This window comes from Berghia stephanieae, chromosome 5 (genome assembly GCF_034508935.2).
Source record: "Berghia stephanieae isolate SIO BIC M18660-M18661 chromosome 5, UCSD_Bste_1.3, whole genome shotgun sequence".
Taxonomy (NCBI): domain Eukaryota; kingdom Metazoa; phylum Mollusca; class Gastropoda; order Nudibranchia; family Aeolidiidae; genus Berghia; species Berghia stephanieae.
This window is the reverse complement of record NC_088364.1, coordinates 64,410,421-64,436,425: the sequence shown is the minus strand read 5'-3', so window position 1 is coordinate 64,436,425 and position 26,005 is coordinate 64,410,421. Positions and strand designations below refer to the sequence as shown.

At 33.3% G+C, this 26,005-nt stretch overlaps 2 protein-coding genes across 4 annotated transcripts; one reads left to right on the top strand and one right to left on the bottom strand.

The window, feature by feature from the left end:
• The first annotated feature begins 956 nt into the window (after window positions 1–956).
• On the top strand, window positions 957–26,005 carry LOC144973395 (uncharacterized). Of its 2 annotated transcripts, none has more exons than XM_078915765.1 (13): window positions 957–1,046; window positions 12,082–12,476; window positions 13,285–13,363; window positions 13,935–14,044; window positions 14,467–14,553; window positions 15,213–15,377; window positions 16,272–16,380; window positions 17,207–18,158; window positions 18,836–18,963; window positions 20,949–21,103; window positions 22,326–22,482; window positions 23,341–23,429; window positions 24,439–26,005. In XM_078915765.1, exons 2-13 carry the CDS (start codon window positions 12,099–12,101, stop codon window positions 24,622–24,624), a joined length of 2,595 nt encoding a protein of 864 aa, XP_078771891.1. In that variant the 5' UTR covers window positions 957–1,046; window positions 12,082–12,098; the 3' UTR covers window positions 24,625–26,005. The 2 variants fall into 2 exon arrangements, with proteins under 2 accessions (XP_078771891.1, XP_078771890.1); XM_078915764.1 differs by lacking the exon at window positions 957–1,046 and adding an exon at window positions 11,182–11,266.
• Window positions 2,308–10,959, bottom strand: LOC144973396 (DNA-binding transcriptional regulator BolA-like). Of its 2 annotated transcripts, none has more exons than XM_078915766.1 (7): window positions 10,854–10,959; window positions 8,337–8,481; window positions 7,933–7,983; window positions 6,823–6,874; window positions 5,664–5,728; window positions 4,573–4,641; window positions 2,308–3,775 (listed from the first exon to the last, which is right to left on the bottom strand). In XM_078915766.1, exons 2-7 carry the CDS (start codon window positions 8,454–8,456, stop codon window positions 3,698–3,700), a joined length of 435 nt encoding a protein of 144 aa, XP_078771892.1. In that variant the 5' UTR covers window positions 8,457–8,481; window positions 10,854–10,959; the 3' UTR covers window positions 2,308–3,697. The 2 variants fall into 2 exon arrangements, with proteins under 2 accessions (XP_078771892.1, XP_078771893.1); XM_078915767.1 differs by having other exon boundaries at window positions 10,805–10,911.

Genomic DNA, 26,005 nt, shown 5'->3' with positions numbered 1-26,005 from the left:
CCCTTTAATAAACAAAAAAAAAAAAACAAACAAATAAAAACCAAAAATAAACAAAATTATCAGAACAGATATACAAAAAAAAATAAAAAAGCCCAAACGAAACAAAAACAACGACAAAAATTCGCAAAAATACAAAAACAAAACAAAAACAAATAAAATAAAAACAAAACAAATCTAGAAACAAACCCATTTTCACCGTGCAGTTTCCCTTTCGGCTAAGGATTCCAGTCGTGGCCAGAGCAAAACTTGGTTTAATTCCAGGACACAGACAGAATGCTTTGAGGAAGGGGACAAAAGTTAACAAAAAGTCGGATCCAACTGAGTGGATAGGACAGGGCAGCCTGCTCTTAGTTCTGCGTTTTAAGGGTTTTACTGCGCTTGCGACACATTTAGGTCATATCAGCGCCAGTACAAAGGGGAGAACATGGGATAGTAAAGAAAATTCTAGAATTAGAATTAAAGCGCCCAAGAAAAAGTAAGACCAAGGGGATTGGTTCAAAAAGGGAACATGATATATATTTTAAGAGCACACGATCAGTGTACCTACTTAGTTTGAGATCGTCTAAAAGTCTTATCCAGACACCAGCAGATGATTCCTCTAAAATATTCACAAGATATGTTCAAAACAAAAAAATATACGTGTCAATACATAATAGATAATTTACAAGGAAAAAAAAAACACATCCCAAAACTAATACTAAACATTTGACTGTTCTCCTCTCAGCCAAGGACTCCGGCAAGGGTCAGGACTAAACCAAGTAATCCTATTCCAAGACGAAGACATAAAAGCAACTCAGAAACCAGATAAAGGGGGATAGAAGACCAGCAAGTGACCTCCTGCCCATCACGTGGGAGGGCAAGGGCCCCAACCAATGATTCGGTTCTGCCACCAAATCTATTGTTCCTTGAATGTTGACTCGAGCTCTGCTAATCCCTCTCGTCAAGAAACAGGATGTTGCATAGCGTCATTGATTATGTCCCTTTCTCAGCCATCCGTATCAAATGACGTGATGAAAGCTTAGTGCCGAGTACTCAGTGACATCGAGGTAATCAATTTTTCATTATGCCGACGTCCTACTTCTTCCCTTTGTATTCATTTAATATTGATTGTTAATTGTCATACATCCAATGAATGCATTCTTGGATCATTCTACCCCCCCCCCCCTCCCATGCGCATTTATACGTGTCCAAGAAGAATAGACTAACTTTCCCTTTCATCAGAATTTTACTCGGACAATAAGACTGTCAAACAATCTGCCGATCCAAATTTGTGACAACTCTAGTAGTCTTTTATATAATACAGCTGAGCTAAAGCAACCCTATTTTAGCCCCACTCACAGCGTTGTGAGTAATTGTGTGTAAGAAGGAATGTGGATCCTCCGTGTTCCATTCACGTACTGTTATCACTTGCTTTCAAAACCCTGACGACAATCTCTTAATACAAATAAATGTAAATAAAACCCGGTTCCAACTAAAATACTGAGCAAAAAAACCCAAAAAAACTTATAACTATAACAGTAGATTGGTTTAGTTTTGAAGATTTTGATTTACAGCGCATGTGGCATTTGTCATTTCAGTGCCAAAAAAAATGGAAAATGATTGGTTGAGACGCTATTGTCAAAAGACTTAGATCAGGAAATAAACTGTATTAACGAGCATCCAAGTCCAATTATAATTAGGACAGAGGTAATTGGTTAAACAAAATTTTAAAAGAAAAAAAGAGAACAGACAGAAATTAGTAGATCCCAATAGCAATCTATCCAGACACAGTCAGTCGGGAGATCCCCGCATAGAGAGATACAAATTGTTGCGTTATAAAGCAGAAATTAGTAACTAACGACAACAACCAAAACGCAGTACTTGCTGGATTCGAGCACGCTCTCGATAGAAACCAAAAAGCATCCTAGAATCCAAAGATGCCGAAATCCGATGGTCAAGGAATGTTTACGACTTACGTAGTTAAATTTCGGTCATCCCGTTCCAACGTGCCGTACCTCAGAATGTGCTGGCAATCAGCGAGTAATGTATAAAGAAGAGGTGATTTACACTGGTCAACCCCCCCCCCCCCCCAAGAAACCCAAAACAAAACAATCGACAATAAAGTTCACTTGAACTGTTCCCCTCCCAGCCAGGGCCAGGACAAAACCAAGTAATCTCATTCCAAGACAAAGACAGAAAGCATGTTTCGAAAACAGATATAGGGGGATAGAAGACACAGTAAGTGCCTCCCTGCCCACTATGGGAGATCAGGGACCCACCCAGCTGGTTCACCTGAATCTGTCTGTCGAAATGAAAACAATCACACAATTTAAATTTATTGTTTTATTTATATTTAAAAATGAAGATTCCCCCGATTCCCCTCCCACCAAGTACCGATTCCAATCACAATCTTTCAAATACAAAATTGTAGAGCAACAAATTACACCAAAAAATTCAGATGAATCTTACAATATTGTATTATAATAAAATATATTTAGGCACATTTTCCATTTTTATCATAGGCCAGTCATATATAAGCCAATCTATCCAAATGGCACATAAACATTGAGACCTGGGATTTTGATTACAAAGTGGTCAAAATGATATGGATACAACTTATCTTCTCTTTATAAACATGAGTTGTATACATATCATAAATATATCATCAAAAGAAATAGAGTAATATGTACATCCGTTCCAGCTGTGCTTCCAATTCATTGATTAACAATTTTAATTGTAGTTTTTTTTAACCTGTCGATTGTTCTAAATGACAACAGTGTTAATTTTTCACAAATTCAAAACTCGTGACACTATCACAACCAAGTTAAGAAACGAAGGTGCAGGCCAAGTGTGTATGAAAGGTGTCAGACAAAGCAAGAAAGAAAAATACAATACTATCACACCATAACACCAAATTGTATGTAATCCTGACGTTTAAAATTATTTCATTAACTCAAATTTAGATTAAATACCTTTTGAGATGGTATCACTTAAAACTTTTAAACTTTATCATAAGGTAGAAAGCATTAACTGAATAAGAAGCAGAAGCACCGTTTAAGAAAAAGCAAAATTCAACAAACTACCAAAACAAAAAGGTCTGCCAATAAAAATTAAAAAATAAATTAAAAAAAAAAGAAAAAGAAAAAGTTAACAGAAAAAAGTTCAGAATTCTATATATTCCATCATTTTCTTGTTTTGATGGTAATATTAAATTACGAATCTTGCCTAAATTTTTGGAATTCCTTATGTGTTCCCATTCACAACACGAGCTTGCTGGGAACTAAGTTTGGATTTTTAAAAAAATCAGGAATGCAAGAAATCTTTTCACGTTCTACCTCTCAAATGAGACAGTATGGTGGTCGGGTGGTTATGTAGTTGGGCTTGAGTTCTGATGGGATTATATTTACGGCGCTATTCTCCATGAGGAGAGATCGGAAAAAGCCAAAGTAAGTCAACTCCTCAAATGATTCTGATCTCATTTCTGATATAAAGACATTTTCACAAAACGTTCCACTGATACAACTTGTTTTTCTGCCATTTAAAAAATCGGTATTGATACTCGACAATCTGTCCTCACAAATTGTCAGTGTAAACTTGATATAATGCATTATTATTTATTGAGAGGGGTAGGAATAAAATGAATGCGTGAATAATCATGTATGTAAGCTCTCTTCATTCAGAAGCTAGATTTGAAGAATTTTCAACAGTCAACAGGGCATCACAATCCAGACCCTCCTTGACAAGGTGGTGATTTGCCAACATTGGAGTTTGCCTCCCATTCTTTTGGTGTTTTAGCCTGAAAAGAAAAAAGGAGAGAGAGCCTTAATTTCTATTGCAAGTTCACATAGTACAACCAAAGGGGAATGGGTCTGATCCCAGGTTATATTGCAAGTTCAAATAGTACAATCAAAGGACATGGTTTCGAACCTGTTAAATTCACTATCAATATTTACATCAAACTTTGTTTCGATAATACTATACTATTATCATATTTTGTTGTTGTTAAATTGAATTCGTATAACTTTTCCATCAAACTTGTCTTACTGTAATATGTTTTATTTTATATCGTTGTAAAGTGCTTAGAGCCTGTGACAGCGGGGTAAAGCGCTAAATAAATGCCATTTATTATTATTATTATTAATATTGTCTGCCAGATTGACAAGTTAACTCAGTAGGTATGATCACCGGTCAAAGCAGATAAAAACGGTAATAGAATGCATCAGCAGCCAAGCTTGTAGCCATGGACTTAATATTCTGACATTTATATATGGGAGGGAAAGTGGAAGGAGGAGACTGAATTAATAATACAGGGTGGCCAGTAAAATCTCGTACTGCAAAATCCTACCTTTAGAAGACAAATCCTATCCAGCAATTTAAGAACCAAACTGACATGAAATTGTTGTAAATAACGCACCTGCTCACTCATTTGAAAATCATTATTGTAACAACAGAAGATATATATATTTATCTCGATTGAGGCAAGAGATATCTCAATTTACTCTTATAGAAATGTATCCTGATTGGAAAAGGTCAAAAGGGAACCAATGAAGAAAAAAAAAAAGAATAGTACAAAACCTAAAGTCGACCACCTACCACAATGGAAAGTGCATGGATGTTATTTTCCAATTCCTCTTGAATAGCCTGATGAACTAACTGATGTTTCTGAAACACAAGAGATGAACACTTAAAAGGATGGCAATGTTTATTACTTGAAAGGTCTAGATTTTGAAAGGCATGGCTATATGGCGTAGATATGACACTCGCCTTGGTACCAGAAGGTCCAGGGTTCCAGTCCCACTCTGAACGGCACACAGTCGAGTCCTCATAAAAGACTCTACTCACATTTGGGTGTAAAATGAGTACCTGACTGTTAACAGCGTTGTCTCTGTCAGAAAAATATTGTAATATCGCCTAACAAGCGTCATGTCTCGTTCTACATGTTAAGTGTTGCTGTTGGCTAGGGATCCCTTGTAAAGAGCATTGAGCATGTTTAGTGGATATATGCTCAAGTTCGAGAAAGGTCCGGATCCAGTGAACCAATGGACCACCAGTCTACAATACAATTCCATAACGGCCAAGTTTTCAAAGAGCTAAATTGGGACACGCCTATGCAAAATAATAGCGCCATGACCCAAAACAACAGTATGTTTGGACTATTATAAAATAAAAGAGAGAGCTTTTTAAGCTTTTTTTTTCTGATCCTTGTTTTAATTTGCTAGCCAAAAAAAAGCGTATTCCAGAAATATGCAAGGGTCATTTCCATACATATAACAGTCCACTGCTTTGTTTTTAAAAAGTTTCTCCAGATTGTCAAATCATTACAGTTGGCTGCTATGCAATTCAAATAACGAATTAATATTATGGATGAAGATTAACCCTCTCTTTACCAGCCATAGGAAAATCGTCACATTCGTTACGACACAACCAACAATTTTCTATTTCTGATTTCTCTTGTATATATCACAAAATTTAAAGAAATGTTTTGATTACATCTACAAATATTAAACACTGTGTTGTATATATCATTTTGCTGAACAACATTCTGTATAGAATGCACTTGTTACTTTTTTGTTTTGATTAGGAAAAGTCTATTTTTGTGTCGGGTGGGTGTGAATTTTCGAGGGAAATTCTAATAATGGCTGGTAAGGAGAGGGTAAATTCCCCCCCCCCTGTCTCTCTCTTACCTTGATGCGAGAGATATTTTCAAAGGCAGATGAGACGATGACAACCTTAAAGTGAGATTCAGCACCTGCATTATTGATTGGATGAGAAAATATAAAACATAACAAAATGAACGCAAATTTACATTTCTGAACAAAATCACAGTGAAGACAATTATTGTTAAAAAGAAAAGAAATGTTACCAAAAGTTACACGAGTTACCATGTCTTTTAATTTGAATTCCATAACACTTGAATTCAGACCTTGCATATCTACTATTAGGAATGCAGGTAGACAAAAGGTCTGGGTTGGGCATTCCCCTCACATTCCCTTGTGATGCACGCGTTAAATACTAAAATTTAAGTGTTTTATGGTGCACGCAATACATTAAGGTCATATCAGTGCCAGTAAAAAGGAAATAAAAATAAAAATTCTAGAGTCAAAATTAATAAGCACCCTAGAAAAAGTAAAACTGAGGAAAATTGAATTGGTTGCAGTCGAGAACAAATGTGGATTCCATCAATGTGCTTAGTCTGAGATCACCTAAAAGTCTTATCCAGATACACCATACCAGCACAGGATCGCACTATGAGGATTAAACTCAATGTTAACAAGATGTGTCCAAAACAAAAATAGAGAGATGATTTACATGGAAAAAAAAATCACCTCACAAAACTAATACTATACATCTGACTGTTTCCCTCTCAGCCAAGGACTCCATCAAGGGCCAGGACAAAACCAAGTAATCCCATTCCAAGACAAAGACAGAAAGCAACTTAGAAAACAAAAATAGGGGGATAGAAGATACAGCAAGTGACCTCCTCTCTTGGAAAGCATTTTCTCAATTGCCAAACCTTATTCTTTCCCTCGAGATCGACATGACAAGAGAACTTATACCTCATCACATCTTTCGTCACCTTTATTTACTCATTTTCTTATCATTGCTTTACTACACATGTTTAAGTTTCTTTGTTGACCAAAGGGAAACCCGAAACATCCAGATCATTTGTCTGTGTGAATTAAACTGAAACTTCTATCTTACCTTTTCATTGTTATCTACTACTTAACGTTTCAGTAGCAACATTAGCACTTTTGGATGAATTTCAAAACCCAAAAAGTGGTAAAAAATGTCTCAGATGAAATTTATTTTTTTTAAATATAGAAAAATAAAGAAGAAGCTGACCTGGTGGTACATTGTGCATGGAACTTTCATTGATGACGTCAATATATTCTGGCTGAAAATAATTTGAAAAACAAATGAAATAAGGCAAAAATTCCAAACAGTTGAAATAGAAATACTGCATATGTCCTTATAAATATAAACACACAACCTTTTTTATAAAATCGACATTTATGAGTGTCTGTTAAACACCCCTCCCCTCTACCTGGATGTTCATGCCTAGTGAGCAATTATTAAGGCAGCATATGAAATAATTAGCATTATTAATTTTAAAAAGCTGATCTTAAAATGCAACCCTGTAATCTCTTCACTTCATACACTTTGCAGAAATAAAATGAAGCAAAAAGGATTTGCTGAATGTCTGGTGAACTATCAACTATTCTTGGTGCAAACCAAACTGCATTGAGATTAGTTAACTTAGTACTGCTTAGCTTTTTGTGAATATGAATGCAGAATAGTCTCGGCTCTGCTGGCCAGAAACAAGAAATAACTCTATCTTGTCTTTAAACCCCCCCCCCCCCCCCCCCCCCCCCACACACACAACAAAAATAAAAAATTGTATTGTCAAGTCTTAACCATTGAAAAAAAATAAAAAAATACAAGTTTATGAATTATCATCTAATGTTTTTTTCATCCTATATATTATATTCACTATTTGGAAACGGATTCACTGCTTGGTAGAATAAAAAGAGAAAAATATTTTCAACTACATCCTCTAATACAATGTACAGCGAAACTCGGATTCAACAACTCTACATTCAAATTAAAGAAGAGTTTGGATTGAATAGGAAGATAAATATCCCTGCCTTCATCCTTGACCAATATTACTGACTACACCATGCTTTTATTCTAGGATACAAAAAGAATTGACTGTCAGTCTCAGAGCTGGCATAAGTTGCAGCTGAGGTTCACTGTAGCAAAATTGAGTCTTATGGAGTTTCTGGTAGGTCTGTAGCTGGACACTCTGTAATCTAGACATGTGATAGGGTTACCAACTTCCTTGTTTGCCTCTTCTTCTCCGTCTCCAATAGAATCATTTCTAAAATGACTTTTCAATACCACGTCAGGGTTGCAAACAATTAATAAATGAGAATATAAATAAATAAAACAAACCTTTAGAGCCGATGTAAGTTTTTCATGAACAGCAGTTTGAATTGGTCCTTTCTGAATTTCGAGATAAAAATAAATATTTATTGAGGCCACAATCAATGCTTTATAATGCTTAAAAATAGTTTCAATAAAATGTAATTGAGCTGTAATTAATTATACTTAATGACCATTTATCACAAACCTATTTTCTAAGGGAAAAAAGGCTGTGAATTATCTAGACCTTTACTTCATCTATTTTGATACATTGCACATTATGGGTTATAAGTTTTCGTTTCTTGTAGTTGTCATTCCTCTTTCCTTTTAATCTCTTTTGCTGTCTTCATTGTTAGTATTAGTATTGTTAGACATTTTTTGTAATATATTTTCATAAACAATTAACCAAACATGTTATTTATGTGAGAATTTACCTCTGTCATTTTAGATTGTCGGGATAATGGCTTTGTGGTGGAGTAGAGACTTTTAAGTTGAACAGATGATGACGAAGAACGAATTGATGAGAACAAGGAACAACCCAATCTAAATGCCATCAAAGGGTACTTCAGTGGTTATGAGCTGAAATGATAAAAATTTAATAATTTTCTACAAACAAATCAGATTATGATTATACAATACCCATTTAACAACCACCCCTCCCCCCATAAACAAAAAAAAAACAAACCCAAGGCAGTCAAGAGTATATATCTATTTTAAAATCCTCCATCTAATGTTGATAGTCATCTTCACTCATATCGTTCCCCAAATTAAAAGAAGGGGAAGGTGAAGAAAAAGGCAAATGAAGAAGGAGGGGCGCGTGGTATGTTGCAAGGAGAGGAGGCAGTCTCTGGTCTCTAGAAAAATGATGGCAACTTTTCAAACCATCTATTGGGGAGTTATGGTATGAAATACGATTTATTTTTCTTTAGACTTTTATATCGTTGTAAGCACTCAAATTGAAAGGGTCAGGTTTTAAGTGTCGCTCTGTTAGATCTGAGGTCTCCCCCTGATAGGTCGTGCTAGGTACTTCTCAGAAAATTTCTCACCTACTGAATTGACTTTTGTGACAATGTCTAATTAACATAATAATAAAACATGGTAAACGTACTGATAAAAATGAGTGACAAATTAATGAATGATAGAAATGAAGAAAATAAAATAAAAATAGTAAGAAGAACAATGATAAATAAACAAATCAATACATAACATCAAGCTCTTACGTAACTGTTAGTTCAAGATGATACAAAAATAAAGGAAATTAAAAAAAATAATAGTGGTAAGAAAACACATAAAAATAGAAGTTAAAGAAAACTAATACTTCAAAAAAAAAAAAAAAGGAATAACCCGAGGGATTTGAACCTGGGCCCTTCAAATCTTCACTTGTTACATTAGACGTCGCTTATAATTCTAAGAACAACATATAGTAGTGTTGGGGAGGCGCTCCATATGCTCCTTGTGCTAAGGGAAACAACCCAAATATTCCTTTAACTAACTCTAAGAAAAATTAAAACCTCGTTTAATTAACCTTAATCATCATCATTGCCTTTTTCACCCTGGGTCAGGGTATAGGCCACAGACAAACAGTTTCCATCCTTCTCTATCCTGAGCTAACAAGCTAAAAAAAGGATTTGGTTTGTCCGTCTGCGTTTCTGTAGCGGTTTGAGTTTAACGGAAAGGGGTGTTAACCCTTTGCCAACCCCCAACCTGGAGGACCAAGTGACTCAAAGATGGGGGAATCACACACCATTAGTCGCCTTTTACGACATGCGACGCTGGCTTGGCGTTGGCCTATTCTTGACCCTCTCAGTTGAGGGACCCCGGGGAGACTTAACCTTAATACTAATAGAAAAAAATAAACAAACCCTTGGACTGCTTTGCAAGGAGAACCAAAACAATGGTCATATTTTAGGAAAATTTAAACTTTCACTAATCTATTAAGATTTGTTCTAGAGTTTTTAAAATGCTCCTATTCTATATCGGAATGTCTATATACACGGTAACCTTAGGCAGTTTAGTGAGCAGCAGCAGTGGGAGTCAAATTGTGACCCAACTCGCCCATAAGAAAGTTATGACTGGAAATTGCAGTTCGCTTTTTTTTACTAAGTTTTAGGGGGGTTCAATTAAAGATGCATAACTTCTTTATAAAGAGGAATATCGCAGATATTTTGGTATCATTATTTTCGTTACCAACCAGGCACCTAGCTCACGATCTACGTACACGGTAACAGTAACATACATGGTAACCTTGAATCTCGCGTTTAATGGGTTATACTGTATTGTTTGATTTTTTAAAATAACACACACACACATACAGAGCGAGGTCCATCCATTGCTTGTATTGTAGTGGCAAACCAGTTACCGGAGTTACCAGTTACCGTGTATGTAGATCCTGAGGCTAGGTGCCCGGTTACCGTGTACGTAGACACTGCCATTCTATATACCTACTGACAAATTGAATAAACGCCTGCCAAAAGATCCACAGCAAAAATACTAATTTAAAGAGAAATCTACTTGGAGGACATTACGGAATTTCTCCCATTTATTGCATAGAGGTGTCGCTCTCTTCGAGCTAAACATCGATTCTATTAGACGATTTTATAGAAGAGGAAGAGAAGAAAAAGGAAAGGAAGAGAAGACAATGAAGAAGAAGCTGAAGAAGTAAAAGAATAGAAGAGTAGGTAGGTAAGTAGAAGTAGAATGAAGAAATGTAGAGAACAGAAGTAGTGAAGTAGATAGAAGTCTTAGGCTAAGAAGAAGATAAGAATGAGATTTATTAAAAGTAAAAGGAAGATAGGAGTAGGAGTAGGAGAGGAGAAGGAACGTTGCAAGTTGAGAAGGCGATCTCAGATCTGTAGAATTATGACACACAGAAAACTAATTAAACAGAGAACTTGATATATACATGCAAGGTGCAACCGGCGACTGGTTGGAGACTCTTATATCAGGCTCACTTTGATTTTGTTCCCGTCTCCTCTCACTTACTGACCAGCGATGAAAAGGAAAGTAGAAATATTCTTACTCAGGCCGGGCTTGGAGTCAGAAGGAAGTAGTTGCAATATTATATCGTCGACTTGATATATTTTATTATTTTATTATATTTTTCGAAAGAAAAGACTTCTCTAAACGGTGCATAGTCCGAAGTATAATGTTTTGAAAGTTTAAAGATCCAAGTAAATTTAGAATGTAAGATAAAGACAAAAACAACTGTTCTCAATTGTTATGTAGCGTCAGAAGTATCGATTATTGTTTTTATTCACGCAATCTTTTACTCTTTAACCCAGACTCCCTCCTACTTTCATTTTCGCCTTTACTGTTTTTGTCCAGAGACACAACAATTTAATGAATAGAATGAAAATTGATTGAGGTAATGTGAAATTCACAAGTTTATTTGGGGGCACTCGCCATTTTCATTTTTCCATCCAGCTCCTCAAAACTCCATTTATTTCCACTTTCTAGTTCTGAGAAATATAATTTAGAACCTGATACTGGTACTGATTCTCACTCTCACTCTCACTCAGTCAGTCCAGCAGTCACTCTACTCACTGTCACTGTCTCAGCAGAGCCTCTTGGACCCCCCCCCCCTTCTCTCTCTCTCTCTCTCTCTCTCTCTCTCTCTCTCTCTCTCTCTCTCTCTCTTTCTCTCTCTCCCTCCCTCCCTCTCTCTCAAACTCACCATACTTTCACTCACTCTCACACCCCATATCTTATAGAATATATAGAGACACAGTCACAAACCACAAGGTTTCTTTCTCTTTCTCACTTACCTCTCTACTCAACTCAACTCTCTCTCTCTCTCTCTCTCTCTCTCTCTCTCTCTCTCTCTCTCTCTCTCTCTCTCTCTCTCTCTCTCTCTTTCTCTCTCTCTCTGATTGAGTGCGTAGAGTGACTGCTGAGTCGGCGGAGTGAGTGAGAGTGAGAATCAGTATCAGTATCAGGTTCTATATATATATATATATATATATATATATATATATATATATATATATATATATATATATATATATATATATATATATATATATATACCTACTTTTATCCTGTTTTTTTCTCTCTCCTCATTCTCATTCTTACTTTCCTCTCTGTCCATTAAATTTAAATTTGGACTGACCCTTCATCACCAGAACGATATTACACCTTTCTTTATGAGCCTAACGATATCCCACTATTGCTTTCCTATAGACTGATGCTGACAGACGATGGCAAATACATCATCAAGTGGACCTGATGCTGTCAAACGTTCCATTGAGCCTGATGATGAAGGTCAATGTGAATCAGATGTTAAGAAGGTGAAAGTAATGACAAGCGATGCAGTAGAAGACACATTGCAACCAATCAAAGGAGAAAAGTCATCAAAAAAGGATATTGAAAATCCATCTCAAAGTGAAAATGTTAAAAGTAAAAGTGCAGTTAAAAGACCTGGTGAAGTCATTTCAGAAGATACACAATGTCTTAATTCGCCCAAGAAGAGAAAGGTTATAAATGATCAAGAACAACATGTGGACGGTAATGAAGAGATAGAGAAGAGGAAGAAACGAATCAAAAACAAGGCTCTTCTTAAAACCATCATGGAGCAGGTAATTATGAGAATCATTCCATTTCTTTTTTATAAATGTCCCGTCTTTTTAATATTGTCATGGAGAGAATTTTCTATTTTGATTGTTTTAGAATCGACCCCAATGCTTTTAGTTTTTTGAACTAAACATATAAATGTTTTCTGAAGACTTTGTTTGCAAAAGCGCTACATAAGTAATATTATTGATTATTATGCAATTAAATGTAAAATTAATCAATTATACAATTAGTACACTTTCCAAATAATTCACTGTTCCGATCGTTCACATACATATTTATAAAAATACTATTTAATATTATCAATTAATTTAGTCCACAGACATGAAACAATGAAGAAAGAATGTTAACCTTAAAAGTAACAGAAATAGTTGTTACCATTGAAGTCTTAGGATGCATTCTTTCTCCCCCTGCAACAGGTTTCCTTCTCATTGATACTTATGGCTTAGGGTCAGAATGATGAGTGCCACCCTTAAAAATAATGATAATACTTTATTCATCCTGCAAAAGGAAATTTGTATACGGACACGTATTTGTGTTGAAATATAAATTAATCATGTGGGATTGATTCTCAGATGAGCAGTTTGGATTCAGATTTGATTCTGACTTTAACCTTATGTCATTTTAAGGGCTTTTGAGGTTGAAGGTATTTTGAAAATTAAATTCCTTTACTCTAACCCATAGATATTTTTGAAAAGGAATCCTGTAGCAGCAGAAAGGAAGCTCCTCAAAGTTTTATATTTCTTTAAAATTCCTGTCCAACACTTATATGCTTTATTTATTATTTGTTTCTATGAATATTGTCTCTTGCAGATGGAGTTTTACTTCAGTGATAGTAATCTCAGTAAAGATAGATACCTTCGAAAGTTGTATGATGAGACAGAAGATGGTTGTAAGTAATTTTATGTCATGAATCTCTACTATGAATGCTCCAAATTAGTCACAATTTAAATCGTCTCATTTTTATTTTCATCTTTTATTCTTTTGCTTTTTCCTTTTTCTTTAAAAAAAAAAAAGAATGACTAAGCTATTTGATTTTAAGTGAAATTTCACAGTCTTTAAAATGGAATACTTGTAAATAAAATAAATAAATTTGTATAATCAGCCACTGGTTTACATCTGTGACTAATTGTTTTTACATTGAATGAAATGAAAGGTTTTTAAAGGGACTATTTATTGATATTGACGAATTGTTCTGTAAATATCCATGGAGAAACATGATCACGAAGAACCACAAAAACGTTTTTCAAGTCCTTAACCATATCAATAGCTTTTACACTATAATTAAATTTTACTATCATTGATATTAAAATTATTATCAAAAAGTGTCATTTATGACTTCATGACTTTTTTAATGTGACAAATAGATATTTGTTTCTTTGTTTGAAAAGTAAGTTTTGATAGAGATTTATTTGTTTTTGTTTGTTTGGTGCTAACATTATATCGCACTTCTAATTCCTCAGATATTGATTTAGAAGTCTTCAATAACTTTAATAAACTTCAGTCATTGCTGAAGGGAGAGCTGTCACTCACCATTTTATCAAAAGCTTTGAAAAAATCTAAATTGTTAGAGGTAAGTGGCGTTTTCTGCATTCTATTGAATTCATTTTAAAACTGAAGAAAAAAAAATAAATAAGAATTGAAATATCTGATAGTAACTCTTCTTTCCCCCCCCCCCCCCCTGGATTGGATATATTGTATTACCATTTTTTGTTATATTATGTTAGTTGCTGGCTGAAAATGGGGTTTGGGTTCAAAACTGTTCTTTGTTGGGTTTCCTTTATGGGATGTTATATTCATTTTTGTTTAATATAATAAAATGATTTAAGTTTGAATTGTCATGGAAAGGTAAAAACTATCTACTTTTCTTTTTGCCATGAAATAATTGTACAAATTATAATGTTTTTGTTCATCCCAGATTTATTTTTGTCATGTTTTCAATGCTCATAATTAATTTAGTATTTTGACCTTGATACCTTCTATCAATTTTTCCAGATGAATGACGATCATACAAAAGTAAGAAGACGCACTCCTCTAAAAGAAATTGATCCAGAAGAAGTGAACAGGAGAACAGTATATGTGGTAAAATTAGATATCAAATGTTTGTCAAAATTGTCATTACAATATGTAATGTTACCTGAAAATAGGTGTCACATGGTGAATGCATACATTTGTTTCTTTTGAGTAAAATACAGTGTAGATTTTTTTAAATCTTAAAAAGAGCCAAAGTTTCAAACAGTGCCTTGTGTACACAGTATTCCAAAATCAAATAATTTTAAAGATCATGTTAACAACATTTGATTGATTGTAGAAGTTGATTTAATTTAAAGTATTGCTAGCCATTTTGTATGGAATGCAACATTGAGAAGGTCCATCAATCCTTGATAAAAAAGCAAAGAGCTTTAAAATTGAAAATCCAGGAGATCACAAATTTTCCTCTTCTTTTGCCCTTTTCTTGAGAACGGTGTTTTGGACTTTTGTCACCTTTTCTTAGATCACTATACATACGTAACATGCGTCATGTTTTCACTTCTTTTTATGATTTTATTCTATTTTGAAATTTTGATTTGCAAGTGTGATCAAGTGATTAAATTAACATAGTTTTGCTTTTCTGCCGACATATTACATAAAAACAATTTACTGTATTTTCTGTTTTTATTAAAAGTAATCTTGTGGCTCATTAATGAATTTATTTAAACTATTTGTTAACCAAAGTCTTTTTTCTCAATTTGAAATCATAGGAGCATCTTCCTAGTCATGCTTCACATGCCTGGATCAAAAAGATATTCTCAAAATGTGGGAAAGTTTGTTACGTCAGCTTACCGGTGTACCAGAGTTCAAAGGACATCAAAGGCTTTGCTTTTGTTGAGTTCGGTTCTGCGGAAGAAGCTGAAAAAGCATGTTCTGTAAGTTCATTTTGTATTTCTACAATTTTGATATTTATAGAATAAAATATGATTTTCTGACCATACGACCTGTGGGCGAGTAACTTTAAAGATCTGAGCATATTTTGTCCATTATATTGAAAGAAGAAACAAACAAAGAAACAGATGTAAAGACCAAAATAATTTTTTTAAAAGACAAACATACAAAGATAAAAAAATCTCTACAAGGTTTGCAATTTGAGTTCTTGTTTATTTTTCATCTCAAAGCATATTGACGATTAGAATTAATAATTTGTGTGTGTGAATACATCATATGTAAACAGTTTGAGAGTATTATTGTAGTTTGTACATCTTGTAGCAGTTGATATGAGTTTGAGACAGTCAGAAATTAATTGACAGAGGTTTTTTTTTTCTGTAATCTGCTATCTAGTAGATGAACGTTACTGAAGTATGTTCTTTAGTATAGACTACCTCTTGAATTACATAACGTATACAGTCAACATGATTATATATGCAATTATTCCAATTATAATTGCCATTTTCTTGACTTTTAATGTGATGATCCATCCAATTTAATTCCATATACATATTCCATCCAGCAGTGAATGGGTAGCTGGGTCTGCTAGATCTGGTGGAAAGTAGTTTGAGATAGACAAGCATCCTATCGAAAAGTTAGCGAGCAATAGCTATTCTCATTCTGTCTATTATTTTATCATGCATATTTAATCCTCAAATTCACACAAATCTAGAGAAATTCATATATCAGGTGATGCTTAAAATAAAGTTTATATTTCATTTTATCTCATGGATGGAAAATCTCAAAAAATCGACTTAACAATTGGAAAACCAGCCTTCATTAAAAAATAAAACAAACCAAAGCATTCCCTCAGAGCCATATTTAAATATTTGTTTCAGCTGTTAAATAATCCACCCCCATCAAAGACGGAAGAAAAACCAGGAAAGTTCCCCAAAGGAAATAAATTTTTATACCGTGCTCAGAAAGTTGTACCTTCAGTCAAAGTTGGTGAGTTGTATATTGATATTAGTAGTAATAGTATCTCGATCTAACTCCTTGTAATATTTTAAAACTTCAAAGCAGAAAAGAGCCAAAACTCACTAGGCTATGTTAATCAATTGTACCTAGATTCTATGGTGAAACAACAAGTGTAATTAATTTAAAGACAGATGTCAGGTAAATAGGAATGCTGAACCATGAATGCAAGTTCACATAATGAAATCAGAGTCAGAGTACTCCTGCTCGACTCTTATCGTCGTTATTATCATACAATAATGAAAATCATATGGTTGTTGGTTGAGGCCTTGTAAAGCACTTTGAGCTCTTAATTTCATGGATATTGCTTGATATAAAAGCTCAAGTTGTTTTTAAACCGGGTCATTTTTTAAAACAGTTGCAGATTTTAGTGGCCATGGTGGTGTTGGACAGGTGGTCACTAAATAGAGGTAAAGTAAAGAGGAAAAACTCAAGGATGTCAACACAGGAGGTCATTTTGTAGAGGTGGTCGCTAAGGCAGGATTGACTGAATTTTTAACAATTGTAGAGATGTAAGATTTGAAAATGGAGATAAATAACCCCTCATTTAACAAGAATAAATGTATTGATTCACAAATATTAGAATGCAAATAATTTTCAAATTTCATTTCCAATAATAAAGCATCCATTTTATTTGAGAATGGGATAATGGGTCTTTTGAATTAGTCTCATATTGGCAACATTATTTTGGCTGTGGTTTTTAATTCCATAGTTAAAATTCAGTTATTTGGATTTTTGAAATATTTATGCTATCAAATTTGTGATCATTTAATTCTTTTTATTATTTTTTATCAAACAGATGAACCTGACAGCAATGAAGAGAATTTACAAAGTGATTCCAAAGAAGACCAGTTGATATCACCCACAAAAAAGAAGAAGAAGAAAAATACGAAAAGAAAAGCAGAGGAGACTGTTGAAAAAATATCCACCTCAGAGCAAACAGACATGCATGATGAAAAGAAAAAGAAGAAGAAAAAAAGGAAAAGGCAAAACACAGTTGAGGAAAGGGGAGAAGTGAAACAGAAAATGACGAGTGATACCAAAATTCCTATTATTGAGGAAAACAAGAAGTCTGAAGCACCTTCTAGTTCAGCTACTAACACTGTGGCAGAAGACAAGAAAGAAGAAACACAAAAAAATATTGAAATTAAATCTGATAGTACTACAACGAAGAAAAAGAAAAAACGGAAAAAGTCAAAAAAATCTAATGACCAGAATGAAATTTTGGATACTCATATGAGCACAGAAGAGGAAACAAAAATATCAATCAAGATAATTGAAATTGAGAAGGACGAGGGTGAAGGTATAGAGGTAGATACGTCAAATAGCGAGGTAAAACTAAGTCGGAAGGAAAGAAAACGACTTCGGCAAGAAGATATAAGGAAAAAGAAAGCTGAAAGGGAGGAGAAGAGACTAGAAGAGGGTCAGGATGTAGAGGATCAGTCTGAGTCGGATCCAAAAGAAACAAGAACAGTTAACAAGTCTGAAACCCCACAGGACACAGGTAGTGGACGAAGACGAATTGACAGTGTTGTCTCTGAAAGCTCAGAGACAGACGAAAATACAAAGATCTATAGAAAAAGTGATGGTTCTCAAGTAACATCCTGTCTTGTCAAATCTAAAAAGCAGGATGTGGTTAAAAAGGTGGAGTTTGATCCAGTGCCGGTAACAACAGAGTTTGTTGAGAGAAAAGAAGTGAGGCGGAGAAAAAAGCAGAAGAGAGAAAGTTTGCATCTTAGAGTCATTTCAAAGTAAGGATGCTGAACTTAATAATAATAATAATAATAATAATAATAATAATAACAATAATAATTAATTAATATATTATTATTAATTAATTTTCTTTTCTATTTTTAAAATTTATGATAATATAATAATAAATTTTTATTATTATTATTATTATTATTATTATTATTATTATTATTATTATTATTATTATTATTATTATTATTATTATTATTATTATTATTATATTATTATTATTATTATTATTATTATTATTATTATTATTATTATTATTATTATTATTATTATTATTATTTATGTATTTATTATTTTGAATCTTGGAATAAGAACACGGAGAGTGATGTTTGATATCAAGATTTCATACAGTTCAATTCAAGAGTTATATCTTAGGCCATTGACCAATAACCATAACATCTCTCTGTCAACAATTGTGATAGAGGAATAATATAATTGATCATATATATAACAATGAACAAGCAGAACTTCAAGGATGAAAAAAAAAATTCTAAAATTCTAAAACCTTTGAAAAAAAAATTATTTCAAATTTATTGTGAGAGATTTTGTTTTGTCAAAGGTTGCAACAAACATTGTTTCTCAAACAGATTTGATTCATTAGAATATTTTAAAATACATATATAAATACAATGGTACTATACTTTTTATTATCTAATTTTTAAACCAGAAAAGATTGGTTGTCACTGAGAGAAGATTACATCAACAAACAAAAGACCCATATGGCAGCTCTCAAGGAATCTCTGAGAGAACTCAGGATGCAAGAAGGTACAATTCCACCACAACAAGAAAATAATGGTATGTTGCTACAGGGTTCTTGTGCTTTGATAATATATTGACGGCGTTGTTCTCTAAATATGTTAAAGATGATTTGGACTTATTTTTCAAGAGACAAAAAAACCCCATAATATTGACATTTTTTTCAACCTTTGACTGTCAGAATGTTTGACTTTTGACATGAATAGAAGAAAGAGTAGCGACGCACAGTTACACCTATGTGATGAATTCTTTTGATATTTATTTGTTTCATGACAACATTTCACTCATTTACGTATTAAACGTTGTATGATTGTTCGTATTAATGAATGGTATGTACTTCAAACTTTAACGTTTAGAGTTCTGCTTCAAATCCTCGGAAAAATCGTTCGTATCAATGTTTTTGTCTCAAGGAAATCGAAATGGCGGCCTTGTTTAATTCCGACACAAAAGTGCACCACTAATTTTATCTTATTTCGCGATTTGTTGATTGAAGACTTATCCTTCGCTTAATATTATATAAAACGTTGTATGATGATTTAGAATTACAAAGAGACATCAAAAATAATAAATCATCCTGTTGATGAAGTAGAAAGAATTCATGAAAAAGCAATAGAAAGGAAAGCATTCTCAATTACCAACAATAAAAAAACATATTTTATACCATGAATTTGATCTTTTGCCATCTGGGAGAAGTTTTTGTCAGATTAAATGTGGAACTAACAAGTATAAATCAACGTTCGTTCCATCAGCAATAAAAATGTTGAATATTTCATATGGTACAGCAAAACCAAGGATTGATGCGTTGACTGATTGACTGATTAATTTGTTTAATGTTAGGCTAGATGAAGTGACCAATTGATAATGATGATAATATTTGGTGTTGAATTGCCAAGAATGTAACGAATTGAAAATGAAATGAAAATGTTAATGTTGTGTATGTCGCATGCGTGAAAGAAAGAGAGGAAGAGAGAGAGAGAGAGAGAGAGAGAGAGAGAGAGAGAGAGAGAGAGAGAGAGAGAGAGAGAGAGAGAGAATGGGTAGGAGTGAGGTGTCTGTTCAATGTTATAGTTATCATATAACGTTATGACAAGTGTAACTAAATGACAAATTGCCATATTTATGGACAATAAAGATCTATTATTATTATTATTATTATTAAGAGTAGATTTATCTTTACTCAGTATTATTAAAATTTCAGTGAAACGGTTATAACACAACACTGTCTATATCTGTCTGCATCATCAGAAGTATCATATTGTTAATTGACAGCTTTGTAGTGAGTTGAGATATTCAAGGGAAATAATAAGTTAACACCCAAAATCATCATCAGATACTCTTTAACATAATGAAATATCATTCATACTTTTTTCTTATCAATTTTTTTTGGTATTATATGTCAACATTAAAAGTTTTGATTCGAATATATAAACATCATGATATGGATGCTGGGAGTAAATTCTTTCCTCCTCGTGTTCCATAGAATTTTTAAAACTTTGCTTCGAGTGTTGGTTGATTTTATTGCCCTTGAATTAGTGAAAGTTTCATTATTTATGTTGTGGTGATACTAAGCTGCTAGAAGATGTGGACTGTAAAAAGTAATAAATAAAAATTAATATAACAGCTTCAAAAAAAGAACAAAATACCAAACATGGAATGTTTTGATCTCAAAACCTTTCTTCAGCCAACAGCAAAAAAATCCCAATAAAAACATAAATACATTACTAAAAAACCAGATTGATGAAAGAGAATCCTCATATCGAATATTTCTCTGTTGTCCATCTGTTTTTAAAAATGTATTTTGTAATATATTTATGTTTTTATTGGGTTTTTTTTGTTGTTGTTGTTGGCTTAAGAAGGATTTTGAGTCCAGAATGTTCCATCTTTGTTTTTTTATTTTTATTAAAGCTGTTGTGTTCATATATGTTTATTATTATGTTCTGGGGATTGTCATTACAACAATTTTGAATGTGGCAGTTTTTTAAAGAGTGAGTAAGTATACCGTTTAACTCTATCCGTTTTCACAGGTAAAAAGCATGTGGACCTGACAAATGTGTTTGGCACCAAAAGATTGAAGCCATCCCAGGATGTGAAACTGGCCCATTTGGAGGAACTGAAGTTTATCCCTGATGTGATCGTACAATGGAAATGTACCCATGAAATCAATAGGAACAAGATAAAGGTTAGACTTCATGTACTTGGTGTATTATTATTATTATTATTGTTATTATTATTATTATTGTTATTATTATTATTATTATTATTATTATTATTATTATTATTATTATTATTATTATTATTATTATGTTTTAAATGTGCAATTCACTCTCTGGCATATTTGATGAGTTATCTAAAACTTGTTAAAAGTTGAGCCCATCATTTTGTTTTGGATAAACAATTAGAGATAATGAGAGAATTATATCTTTTAAAAACTGTTGTTATTACTTACTTACTTAAGAGAATTAAATAATTAAAAAATTGTTTTTATTACCATTACTTACTAAAGAGAATTAAATAATTAAAAAATTGTTATTACATACTTACTGTCTTTCTTGCTTACTTAGCTAATTACTTACTAACTTAAGAGGATTAAATCATTTTAAAATCGTTGTTATTACAGCACTGCTATTTCACCCATCCCCTTACCCAGTGTTTAATCTATTTTCCTTTTTAGACATGCTTTCATGGGTCTTTTGCCTTCACTATTTTCTATAAAATCGTTAGTAACTTTTTGGTATGAGTTTTCTTAGGGAGGAAGGGTAATCATCGTTATTTATCCAATTGTTTTCTTAAATCAATGTAGATAGATGACTTATCTATTTTCTTTTCTTGAATTTCTGAAATTACATGTAAGATTAAAAAAAAAAAGAATAAGGTCCCCAATTGTCATCCCAATTACTTTCTAAAGCAATGGAAAATTCGAGATTATTAACCATTTCTGACGTCTTTGCTCAAATCAAACATTACTTTACCTATGTGAGCAATGAGGTCTATTGGTATGACACTCACCTTCAGATTGGAAGGTCCAGGGTTCGAGTCCCGCTCTGAGTGGCACATAGTTGAGTCATTGAAAAAGGCTCTTCATTCACATTCTCTCAATTTACTCAGGTGTTAAAAGAGTACCTTGTCATTAACAGTATTAACAGCATTGTCTCTGCCCGAAAGAATGTAATATCACTTATCAGGGGTCATGTTAATGTTCTACATGTTAAGTGTTGCTGCTGGCTAAGGAACCCTTGTAAAGCGCTTTGAGCATGTTTAGTGGATAATGCGCTATATAAATGCTCAAGTTTTAAAATTTTTTTACCTTTGTTATGCAATGTTCATACAATATTTTCCTTACCTTAATTTTTATTAATCTTATGTGCTCGATTTAAAAAATTTATCCTATATTTTATTGATAGACCATGTTCAAAAAGATTCCATCTGACCGCATTGCATACATTGAGGGTAAAGAAGAAGCAAAATCTGGCTACATAAGATTTAAAGATGGATCCAGTGCTAAGGAGTTTGCCAAATTGTCTAGAACATCAGATTCTTTTAGTGCCAGAGTTTTGCCAAGTATGATTTTATTCTCATCCTTTTCATGAATCGCTCACTCTATTATTTTTTTAATGACTTTGGTTGTATTGATGATAGCATTGTTGGAAGCAGTAAATAGAGGTATATTGAGATATGTAATTATTGTTGTTATTATTATTATTATTTATTATTATTATTATTATTATTATTATTATTATTATTATATTATTATTATTATTATTATTATTATTATTATTATTATTAGTTTTATTAGTATTATTATTATTTCTATTATTATTATTATTACTCTTGCTTTTTCAGCCATAAATGATTATTAAAAGAATATTATTCCTTTATAATTATAATCGTCAGAATAATTTTTTCAGAGAGATGTTATGGTTGCCCAATTGCCTGAAATAAACTCTTGGGTATGAACACTGTTTAATCATGCGTCTGACAGAGACTAGAGGGATAAGTGTGTCAGTTAATTGACATATTGTATGAGTGGAGAGGTTGTAGAGAGTATAAAAGATGTTTGAGTAAGTGTAGTTAATAAGTGGCGTTCATGATTATCCCTGTATTAATTCTCATGGTTGTAAGCATCACATGAGTTAGACATACACATGTGACCTGCTGTCTCTAACTAGTATTATTTCGGGATGGATCAAACTCTGAAAAGTAAGATTTAGAAATAACATGTAATGAGAAATACAAGCTCAGAGCTTTTAGCAATACAAGAAATAGTATTTATTCTTCATCATAACGCCGAGAAAATAGTCTGAAGTTTCATATTTGTGTCTATAAATTCTTTTTCCAGGACTTGGTGCATCCTGACATAATACCGCTTTGACTTGATTAGTCACAATTTTAAAACCTTTTAAAAATTTTATTTCCCAGAATCACAACAAGCTGCGTATTGGGAAAAGGCCAATCAAGACAGAGTTGCCAAACTTAGTAGGAAAAAGAATGAGAGGGGCTCGGATAGAGTGAGTATGGTCAATAAAATTTTGTTGATACATTCATTAAGGGTTATTATATTATTTTGAATAAACATAAATCAGCATGAATAAAAAAAAAAAAACAACTTTCAGCTTTTATATAGCGCAATTTCCACTAAATGTGCTCAAAGTGCTTTACAAATTGTAAACAATGTAAATCTTACTTCTTGGGTCCTACAGCTATTTTTCTTGATTTTCAGATTAGTTTATGAAAAATATGAAGATTTTTTTGTGATTTTATTTCTGAGATGGGTCTGTCAAATTATTATATATAATTGAGGTCCAATGCCTAAAATTCTATTAAGATCTGATTTATTGTGAAAAAAAAAATAGCAAAAAACAATTGCACGAAATGGCTTTTGTAAAACCAGGGTGACATTTGAGGTAGAATGATGTTCAGATGTTTCAATGCTTACTTTCATTGTTTTGTTTCTAGAGCTAGATAGTCAATCCTTATGGAACAACAAACAACAAATATTTTACAAATCTGGGACTTTCCAAATTATATTGTTTTTTTTCTCCCCCACTTTATCAAATTGTGCTAGTTCTGAATCCAGCTGCACACGTTTTGTTGTGCAGTTGTTTGTAAAATTAATGCTATCCCTTTTCTTTGATTGATCTGGTTAGTCTTGATGTTACTATTTAAAAAAAAAAAAGCCTTCAGAGCCATTAGGCCCATGGAGCCAGAGTTTATCCTTGTTTCTTAAACGCGAAATGGATGATTGCAATTGTTTGCTATACTTTGGATACAACGTTAGACCATTGCAAAGTACTTAACACCAGATTTAACAGACCCAGCTCCCCAGTCACTGCTAGGTGGACAGGGGGGTCAGGAAAAAAATGTCGACTTCACCCGGGATTGATCTCGGTCCTTTTGCATGTGAAGCGCATGCTCTATCAGCTGAGCTATCTAGATCCCCATTACTAATTAAATCTTTATTAAAACAATTTTTTTTTCTGATTTAAACTTTGCTACCTTTTTAATATCTTTTACCAGATTGCAAGGAAAGTTTTTGAGAAGAACAAAGCAACATTTCACGAGAAAGGCTCTCACATTGTCTTTGATAATGACGATGACGAGGATAATGATGACAGAAACTTTTCAAATCCTTATATGGCAGCCATTGCCAAGGAGAATCAACACGATTTGGAAGAGAGTTTCTTAGCCATATTTAGAAAATAAGATTACTGTTAAGAAATTTCCGTTTTCATAGATAATAATAATTTAAAAAAAAAAAGAAAACAAAACAACAAACTTGGATAGCTGGAGATAAAGGGTGTAAGTCACTTAGATTTTGGTTAACAGTTTAAACAAAAATTTCAAACTGAACGGATAAATGAATAAAAGTCTCTGTATTCCTTCCTATGAGGAAATTATTCTTTAGGGTCTATTCCAAGGGAAGACTACTTGGATGGGGTCTTCTGGGCTTCCGTAGTGGGTAGGAGGTCACGCTGTGTCTTCTATCCCCTTATATCTGTTTTCTGAGTTGCATTCTGTCTTTGTCTTGGAATGGGATTGTTTTGCCCTAGCTGTGGCTGGAGTCCTTGACTGGAGGGAAACAAATAAATAATAAAAAATAATAAATTCCCTTTATTCATCCCATAGGGGAAATTTTTCTCTAGGGTCAATTCCAAGGGAATTCTGGAATAATCCATGCGTCAGCCGCAGTGCAGCGCCGCACATTGAGCCAGGGCGAGGTGACTTGCTCAAGGCTACACAGTCGGCGGCGGGTGATCAAACTCGGTACCTTTTGGGTACGAAGCAAAGACCGTACCGCTGAGCCACGCTGCCCCCAAAACAGACAAATGTATAGTTATAGTTAGGGAGATGATATTTTTTTTCCTTGTAAATCATCTCTCTGTTATGTAGTGTTACATTTTTGTGTTATAGATATATATTGGTCTGTAAACATTTGAATGTATTCCTCTTTGTGGGGACCTGTGTTTGTGTCAGGATGAGACATTTAGGTGATATCAATCAAACTAAGTAGACTGATAGCGTGCTCTTGGAATATACATCTATTCTCTGAGCCATTCCCCTTTGTCTTACTTTTTCTTGTGTGCTTTTCAACTGTAAATCTATAACTTTTATGACAATCCCATTTCCTTCCTTTTTACTGGTGCTGAAATGACCTTAATGTGTCACAAGCGCTGTAAATGCCTCAAAAACAAACAACCAAAATGAGGAAAGACTGGAATAACTCAGTCATCAGTCGCAGTACAGTGCTGCAATGGACAGGCGGCTTGTCAGGTGAAATTCAATAATACAATGAGGAATATGTGTTGTTTTATTCAACACTTCAAAAGTTATTGATTTCATGATTCAGATAGAGAGACATATTTGAAAAAGAGAATTAATAATATCACTATCACTTGTTGTTTGTTTGCCTTGTTTTAATGGAATTAGAGTTGTGGTGGTCTGACATTCCATCGTTTGGGTATGTTTTGATATCGCTACATGTTGATGTCTATGGGAAGGGATAGAATAATACCAAATTGGTTATGTTTATGATCTGCAATATATTACTTGTTAAAAAAAAGAAATTAAAAGAAAAAACCCCGGA

What these genes read in the sequence shown, in the direction of transcription:
- LOC144973395 (XM_078915765.1), top strand. Translation starts at nt 12,099, where the DNA reads ATGGCAAATACATCATCAAGTGGACCTGATGCTGTCAAACGTTCCATT. An exon ending in CATCTTAGAGTCATTTCAAA is followed by an intron (nt 18,159 to 18,835) that starts GTAAGGATGCTG and finishes TTTTTAAACCAG; the next exon opens with AAAAGATTGGTTGTCACTGA. An exon ending in TCAATAGGAACAAGATAAAG is followed by an intron (nt 21,104 to 22,325) that starts GTTAGACTTCAT and finishes TTTTATTGATAG; the next exon opens with ACCATGTTCAAAAAGATTCC.
- LOC144973396 (XM_078915766.1), bottom strand. Translation starts at nt 8,456, where the DNA reads ATGGCATTTAGATTGGGTTGTTCCTTGTTCTCATCAATTCGTTCTTCG. An exon ending in GACAATCTAAAATGACAGAG is followed by an intron (nt 7,984 to 8,336) that starts GTAAATTCTCAC and finishes CTCGAAATTCAG; the next exon opens with AAAGGACCAATTCAAACTGC. An exon ending in CATGCACAATGTACCACCAG is followed by an intron (nt 5,729 to 6,822) that starts GTCAGCTTCTTC and finishes TCAATAATGCAG; the next exon opens with GTGCTGAATCTCACTTTAAG.